General features: G+C 40.1%; 1 protein-coding gene across 1 annotated transcript; it reads right to left on the bottom strand.

Annotated features, from left to right (window-relative positions):
- Positions 1 to 94: 94 nt before the first annotated feature.
- On the bottom strand, positions 95 to 8977 carry pank1b (pantothenate kinase 1b). The gene is made up of 7 exons (XM_026915398.3): positions 8369 to 8977; positions 6166 to 6518; positions 5581 to 5834; positions 4836 to 5012; positions 4601 to 4724; positions 3194 to 3319; positions 95 to 3012 (listed from the first exon to the last, which is right to left on the bottom strand). The coding sequence occupies exons 1-7, from the start codon at positions 8667 to 8669 to the stop codon at positions 2953 to 2955; spliced, it is 1395 nt and encodes a 464-aa protein (XP_026771199.1). The 5' UTR covers positions 8670 to 8977; the 3' UTR covers positions 95 to 2952.

Here is an 8977-nt window from a genome sequence, read left to right as displayed (position 1 = left end):
AGACCAAGCACATTCTGGTACAACATCAGGCATACTGTACTCATTACTGCTGAAAGGAAGCAAACAGTGGTCTGTTATTAAAGATAAGACCAGATTCTGGAAGGATTTTATTATTAAATCATGTCAACTCTTTAAAGGTTTGAGATGATAATGCATTTACTATGACTAAACAGGCTGGTGTGAATGTAAAAAAACAAAAACAAAACAAGGAAAACCAAAAAACAATCAAGAAATACCCTTCGGATTAAGAAACAAACGAGCAAACAAAAACAGAAAATGAACATGCTTGAGGATAAGCTAAGCCCTACCATTCATGCATTAAGCAGACACACAAAGCCTGGTACAAAGCACACATTCAACATTAATGGGAAAGACCGTAGTGCCTTAACTTGTCTCACACTGCTTTGTATTCATACTCTTCCTGGTGTAGTTTTAGTTTGCAGTGACTCAGAGCTTAGAACAGTGTGTACTAACATATGGATTCAATTTCCTGAATTAAAAAAAAAAACACGAACAGACCAACTCAACATTAACTTTTTACAATGACATCTAGATGAAGAAGGAAAATGCACAGATAAAAGTCTGGTCTCCATTAGTAAAAGGCACCCCGTAACACTTGATTGAAACAAAAAAAGTGTTGTGTTGGACTCCCATCGTGCATACACAGATACTCAGAAGTCAAAATGGTGACCAACAGCATAAGGCAATTCTGAGGACTAAGAAGAGGTAATGGGAGGATGAAGTGGAAAAATGTGTAAAGGAAACAGAATGAACTCCAGCATCACATACAGGTTCAAATCTCTACACAATAAAAGGGAATGCGTGATTCCCATTGGCATTGTAATGTTTGCAGAAGCTTAAAAGTCCATGTGCCTTCAACTACAAATGTGTTTCAGAGTATGAGGCATTTTAAATAGACATAACATATGTGTATGTGGCTGTTGACAGCTGGTGATTGAATACTAGACATTTGAGGTGACATGAAAGCATTACTAGTGTTTGACTTCATTTACCATGATTAGTTTAACACGCTGTATATTTGCCTTAAATACTACAAAGTTGGTCAGCAGAATTGCAATGCTGATATTCTGCATATACTTAACTTTCGTCACATTCTTTGCAAATGCAGCTACACATAGACAAAATGGAGGAAAGTAAAGACAAACCATCCCAATAGGAGCACTGTGTTTATGAATTTGTTACAGTGACTGGATCTTCCAGACTATCTAGATTTTCAGTATCTACTTTCAACCCAACAGACTCCCAGCCCTCTTTCAACCTAACAGCCTCAGCTCCAATCGCTCTGCGATAAAGGAACCCTTCTTCACACCGGTACTTTCTCGTAGAAACATGTTTCACAGTCTGCAGGATTCAGTCGGCATTCAGCCAAACAGAGCACTACTCTTACTGCTGGATGGAGCTTTGGAGAAGGCTATTTAAAGGTGCATGCTCATGTTAAAGGTACATTATGCTGGGCTTCTTTAAAAGAAACATACAGAGTGTCGATGAGAAAAGTACAGAGAGGTCGATGAAGGCATTTGTTGGAAAGGCGGGGGAAAAAGGCAGGAGACATGTTTAGAGGCTCAATTTAGAGTTTCAAGTGAAATTATGATATCATCATATAATGCCACGAATATGACTATTGCTAAAATGATACAATCTGCAAAAATATGGTTTAAATAGAAACAAATAAAAAAAAAGAACATCTATTACAGTGTAAGTACATCTCAAGGTTAAAAAGAATTATGGTCATGTGAGAGGAGTAGTCATTCGGCAAACAATTCATCACTCAGACTTTTGGATAAAACTAGAGCGTACTGTTACTGTTGAATAAATCAGCGTTCAACTACTCATCTAACAAATCAAAAGCTGATGATTAGTAAACACCAAAAATCTTGGTCCCAAAATTTATAGCTTCTAAATCTTCAGGTGGAGAAATCTCAAAAATGACATAGGCCTATATATTTGATTTGGCTAATACTGCTAATCTGTCCTATGGATTTTCTGAACTGATTTACACTGTACAATTTTTTAAACATAAATATGAAAGTCCAGTAAGTAATATGCTCAAATCTCCTGCCCTGGAGATCAGGCCTAGGTCTCTTGTGTACACTAATGCTGGACCACAGTGTTTAGTTTACTGAGGTGTGCATAGTAATGCTCACATCGTAATCAGAGAATTATCAGCTTTGCTGTACATTGCATATTACTGACTAACTGCTAATCATAGTTGGTCACATGTTCTTTTGTTTTTTTTTTGCAACATGTGAACTGGACATAACTCCAGTGTGGCCGGTATGAAGGGAAAAGGGAGTCAATTGCCCAGATCATAAATCACTTCTTGTTACTACAGCGATCAGCCTATCCCTATGACAATGAAGTGATAGCCACTTTCCTTAATATTCTGTTATATATTCTACCATTAAGTGTTAATGGCAAAATCTTACTTATTGGACCTTTAAAACCACAAAAGTTAGCCAAAATCTCACTGAAACATTTTGAACAAGGTAAAGAAGACTATAATACAATGGAACCATGACTTAAGATAAGGTGGAAGAGACAAAGTACATCACTTTGTATCTATTACTTCTATTAAGTCATGTTCTATGCCAAATATTTAAAACATACAACACAACAAGGATTTTGCAGAAGTGCTCAGCATCAGTCTAAAAATCAGCAGATTTTGGCTTATGGGGCATTGTCTATTGACATAACCATCTTCATGTTGTCTTACAGCAGACTGTACCGTTCTTATTAGTGGCAAATACACAAAATACTCTCCAAACCCGATACAGGTACCTAGATTAGGCTTGCATTAAGCTTTCAAACAGGGAAGAAGTATACAGACATCATCTTAGATAGCTGACTTGGCTTTTCCTGGTTATAGGAGGAGGCTTTCTTTGACATCTTACAGCAGCTTCTGGTTAGAAAGTTCAGGAGTTCTTCAATGCCTCAGAGGTCATCCGTCATCTTCAGTAGCTCTAGGAAGGCACCAACAGCCCCGAAATAACCCTGTGCACAGGAGAATAATCTGTGTTAGCAAGTTTACCACAACCTTTGTCAAATGTGCTCAGCACCTCTCCACCATGTGCAGAACAGTCAGTAAAAGTCAGTACTCAGGCGGCAGCAACTAAAAGCAAGCAAAATATTTCTTTCTAAATATCATACACATTAACTTAAGTTAGAAACTTACTTCATGTTCCAAAAACAGGGCTTTCAACTGTCCCTTTGACCAAAAGTCCATGGCGTAAGCTAGCAGCTTTGTAGAAACTGTGTTGATTCGCAGGAAATTCCCAACAAATACAACTCTTTCGATTTTCTAAAAACAAAAAGAAAACCTGTTTAATTACCATGTCTCAGGGTTAAGAAAACTATACACTGAAAGTTATGTCTACGCATTTTAAGCATAAATGTGACCCAAAAACATTTATCATATTTCCATTTCCTTGTCTGGCTTATTTAGCTTATTCACCCCTTATTCAAAGAGGAAGATCTAATTTAGTCTAAATAAGCCGCCTATATACAGTGACCAGTATGTGCTTTTCTTTTATTATTCAATCCACATCCACACTGTCTATCGTCTGTATGTCTCTCTTGATTGCGTTAGGACACAATATTTCAATATTTTATTCCCATAGTTTGTATCCATTTTGTAAGCTACAGCCTGCAGGATGTAGGTCTGTGGCACGAATAAAATGCTGTTTCTATTAGGCTCTGTGTTTATATTATTTATATCACATCCATTAGCCTAGAAAAACAGTATGTAGGCCTGTCCATGCCTATTTGTCTTAAAATGAGACTGAAAATTGTTAGCAAATTGTTAACAATTTTATAGTGTTTACTGACTGTAAACAAGACAAATTGTTACCAGAGGGCCAAAGTTTAAACAGTGTCACGTCAACTTTCAACCTCACAACGCCCCCTGCTGGGTCCTCCTGGGAATTCCTGTATAATTCAAATACTGCCTGTGATAAAGTAACCTAATTACATAAGAGACAGTAAATACCTAAGACTTTGCAAAAATAAAGAATGGAAGTACAGAAAGAAAAAAAAAAACAGTGAATGCAACCTGTGTTAAATGACTCTCTTGAGCCTCTATTGTTCCAAAAGTGGGGTTTATAATACCTCCATTGCACATGCCTTCTGTTAAACCCAACCACTACGCTCACATAATTTAAGTAAAATTCTTTATTTTAGAGCTACACTACTTCCATTTTCTAAAGACTAAACATGCACAAACAAACAGCAAGGACAGGACAGTAGCATGGTGGGAATGTGTTGTTCTGTATGCTTTGATAGCCCTGTACAATGCTGCTTGATCTCCATGCCACAAGGCAACACTGTAAAGAAGCTGAAAGCAAACAGTATCAGCTCCCCACAGGCTCAACACGCTTCCTTTTGGGTGTGTACGGTTGAGATTTTGGAGGGTTTTATACGCATTTCATTTTAATAAAGAGAATTTAATATTGAGCAGAAGCTAGATAATAAAAACAACTCAGTACTCTGACTTACTACAGAATGTGTGCATTGTCATAATGAATAATATGATGCATAGCTATGTTAAGTTACGAATATATATACAAAAAAAAAATGGTCAAACCTCATTCACAGCACACATGCGGGCAATGGAACCGATGTTGTTTGTTATGGTGACAAGAGTAGCTCTGGCTAAGTCTTCTTTGCTGATGCTATCACGTCTCTCCTTGCTCATCATATGACCAAAACTAAAGAACAAAAGAAAAGCTCTTCCATAAAAAAATCTGTGGCTTCTATAAAGACAAAGCATTATATTACTGTGAAGACTTATTGAGTGGATGAAAAAAATCATTTGGTACCTGGATGCAACAGCAGACCCCTGAAGACCAAAGCGCTCATAATCACCACCGTAAATGTCCTTTACCAGCTTGTCGACGTTTGTACTATCCCCTTTCGCCGCCATTTCTAAAGCCTCCTCAAACGTCTCACAGCCGGTCAGCAGGCAGCACAAACCGAGAAACGTACCCCCTCCCAAACTGAGAAAGACACAGGTTATGTTTTATTGTCACAGTGCAGAAAGGACGTTACATTATTTCAAAGTGACTTTACATGCACTTATACCAAAGCACTGTTAAATCTCTTCGGTCAGAAGGTTTTTAAGTTTCTATAACAGCTGAAGTAAGGCTGGCTGCATGGCAAACCGCAAGTTTATATAATTCTGCTCATTCTAATACATTATCATTTCTACAGTAACAGCTAATTCAGAGGGACCTGGCACAAAAAATATATATAAATTGTTTATATGATGAAGCTTTTCTGTAAGAGAGATAAAAAGAGAGGCTGGTGAGGGAACAACTGTTTATAACTGCTATAAATGATAGCAGTAACTAATGTTTCCAAAGTGACTTACAAAAGTGCTTTGAAGTCTCTATCAATAATTACATTCTGATACTGGTTTGCTAGGTCATAAACACACACATATGTATATGTATATAATATTTTATACTTTTGTATACACACAGATATATAAAGACTTTAAATGACATCCCTAACGTTAGTCCAGGGTTCACCAGAATTTTGTTTACATGTGCCGAGGTCATTTACCTGGTGCCTGTGACCCGTTTGTAATTGTCTTTGGAGTAAACTGCCAGGATGCTGACCCCTGAGCCGATGTTTACCAGCAACATGGGAAAGGGATTGTCAAGGCAACATGGCCTCTTGACACAGTTTTCAGGATCAGAGGGGTTTTGGAAAAAGTAGCACTCTGGGTGGCCGTTGAAACCGACAGAGTCGACGTAGAGCAGGCCCTGGATCAGACAGTCCAGCTCGTCCAGCTTCTGCAGCTCCAGATTCGCCACCTAAAAATAAACGCACAGCCACAATGAGAGATAGCTTTGGCATGGATGGTAATCAGAAGTCTTCTCCAAAATGTACTACAGTTATCTCTCGCATATACTGTAGTATAGGTCTCATTTTGTGGGGTATAATATGCAGTGCTACCTTTCCCACCTCCCAGAGGAAATATGCAAACCTGTGAGGACCTTTTCGGGCTTATTTGGCAGGAGCATGAAGAGCGGTAATTATTTTCAAGTCAGTTTTAGCCATTTTAAACTGTAATAATTTTTGTGGTCAGGATATCACATCCAGGAAAATCAATTCTATTCAGTTTTTTTTGTTTTTTTTACTAACCGTCCTGAAATCCTCCTCAAACTTGTAGGCTCCCCCTCCAGTAGCACACAGCGTGGTGTGCAGGCTGGAGAAGTTCTTGTCACGGCCCATCTGGATGAAGCTGTGCATGTCGTGTGTGGGAAAACGGATGAAGTGCAGGTTGCCCTTGCGGCCACACATGATCAGGTTCTTCAGCTCCAGGTGCACATCACGGATGCCCGTGTTGCCATAGGCCACGTTGGATGTTAGGTAGCGGCGGATGCTCTTCAGGCTCTCCACTTCCTCCTGTTCCTCTTCTGCTGTGATGTCCTTCGGTTCGAAGTAGACCAGCTTCACCAGAGTGCCTCCGATATCCATGCCAAACCATGGGAAGGCTAAAATATACCATTAGGAACATTAGAAACAGCCAGTTGTCATATCTGCCCTATACATATGCCCTAGAGATATACCTGCCCTTTTGACGATATTTCATAAAAATTTTAATAAAATTAAGGCATAATAATAGCAAATGGAGTAATTATGTAATTCACATTTGGAGTGAAACCCTTACTAGATTTGAAGGTTTTTAGAGTTTAACATTTTAATTTTTAATAGGTTAAGTTGTAATGGTGATACTAGCATGGACTGTCTACATGAACAACAATTCTTTTGGCTAAAAACAAAGTTGAAGCAAAGTCTGTGGTCATTAGGTAGACATACTTCAATCACAAAGACATGATAATAAAATGTCTGGAAGCTGTCTTTGAGATGACAGTTTTCCTGGAGCGTCAGTACTCTGCCAAACAACGTGGCAGAACATGCATGGAAGAAATTAACGAAACAGTAGGACTACACTATAATATGGTGACGTGCAACAACACCACTGTGTTACAATTTTGAAGAAGGAAAAATACAGCAAGACTTTAGACAGAGACCCTTTCATGTTCCCTGTCCAAAAGGAATGCATCACTTTCTCAAGAGGGGTCACCATTTTTTTTTTTTTTTGCAGACTTTAATATTAGTGGAACAACATAAACATGCATTGCAAAGAAATACTTGTATTTAACTGCAACAGGGATCACTCTGGAATTGCAATCCTCTCTGGTTTCTATACTACTATTCATTCTTTACACTGCAGCTGCTATCTTTGGGCCCTATCAACAAAGCCTTATTGAGTTGATGAAGGAACCTTAACCCTAGTCCAACAAAAGAAACGGCATGACTGGCAGGAGCACATGTAGGTGAAAGGTGTGTTTACCCCCTCCATGAGGCTCAGGGAGGCCAAAGTACTCCACAGGCATAAGGAGAGAAGTGAACATATAAAGGGCATGTATAAAAACATCTGTGACCCAATCTCTCTCTCTCTCTCTCTCTCACACACACACACACACACACACACACACACACACACACAGAGAAAGAGAGAGAGGCAGGTAGCATGTTTACCAGAAAACAGACAGATGATATGCTGCTGTAATAAAGCTACACGTCTTGTGTGATCAGATGAAGGCTCAATCTTCATTTCGATTGTGTTGACCAATCTCCACGCCCCTTTAACGGGCTTCGCTTCTGATTGGCTGAGGAGCCATGTCAATCAGAACGGTTGTGTTGTTGTCACATCTCCTGAATCTGAGGCGGCCAATCAAATCCGGACTCCGGACCATATACACGATTTCACAATACAATGCACTCAGGGCCATTTTCTGTGCACAATTCAGCATGTTAATCAAACACCAAACACGAAACATTATTTAACTGTTTCCACGGAAAACGACTGCGTGGTGATTTAGAGGCAGCTAGCAGAATAAAATGCGTGTTTTGCGGGGGATTGTCATGATGAACTGTCGAGTGCACTTGAGTAATAGCTATATAACCTAGTGTGAATTCTTCAATGGGAATTCAAGGACGCAGTGGATCCAGAAGATAGAAATGGCTGAAGAAAGAGAACAGATGTGCAAAATGTGCATTATAATAATAATTTTCTAAATCTGGTAAATGTTTTCAGGAGCCTCACCTGAGTCGACACTTTTATAGCACCCGACAAATCATTTCTCCTTAAACTCAGACCTATTTATAAGTGGAAAGGACTTCAGTGGTTTAGAAGAGCTTGTCTGATATCACTGCTGAATTTGAGATCATTAGAGTCTGGTTAAATGTATGTCATGTTATGCGGCGTGTGTGTTGAAGGAAGCGGCAGGAAAATGCCGGACTGAAGCCCTGTGGCTGAGGCGGGGATGAGACTTACGGGGTCGGTGTTTTCTCCCCGAGTCCATCCGTCTGCGGAGCCTGCAGCGTTTAGCAGGAGAGCCGTGGCTGTGCGCGACATCCTGATGGTGAAGAAGATGGTGGAAATTTTCAATACCATTATGGCCACCGCTACAGTTCGGGCCACTGTCATCTCCTCCTCCACCTCCTCCACCTCCTAAACCACCGACACTAACGCCACCTCCGCTCGGACTAGACTGCGCCGGGTGAAAGCCGTTCAGCAGCCCGTTGGTGTAGTGTGTAGCTGCTCCATTATGTTCGGGTGTTTTGGTATTCTCCATAGCTTCACACCGTAATGGGAGCACGCAGCGACCGCTGGAAGACTCAACGCTACGGTTTAACTGTGTACCTTCGACGACGCTACAGTGAACCGCGGTGAAGCCCTTTAGCTAGTCAGAAGTGACTGAAGGCTGTCGTACTCAGCTGTCACTGATAAGTGAAAGGAAAATGTTTTCTTTTTTCCTTCTAGGACGTGAATTCGAGGTCGCTGGCGGTCATTTTTCTTTCCTCACGCGTTTCTGTCGAGCATTGCAGCTTCCGAGTCAAACAGCCGGTCGGTGACGTCACGCGCCGAGTGAAACGTCACGGC

The sequence above is a fragment of the Pangasianodon hypophthalmus genome, chromosome 12 (assembly GCF_027358585.1).
Source record: "Pangasianodon hypophthalmus isolate fPanHyp1 chromosome 12, fPanHyp1.pri, whole genome shotgun sequence".
Taxonomy (NCBI): domain Eukaryota; kingdom Metazoa; phylum Chordata; class Actinopteri; order Siluriformes; family Pangasiidae; genus Pangasianodon; species Pangasianodon hypophthalmus.
This window is presented reverse-complemented; position numbering and strand designations above follow the sequence as displayed.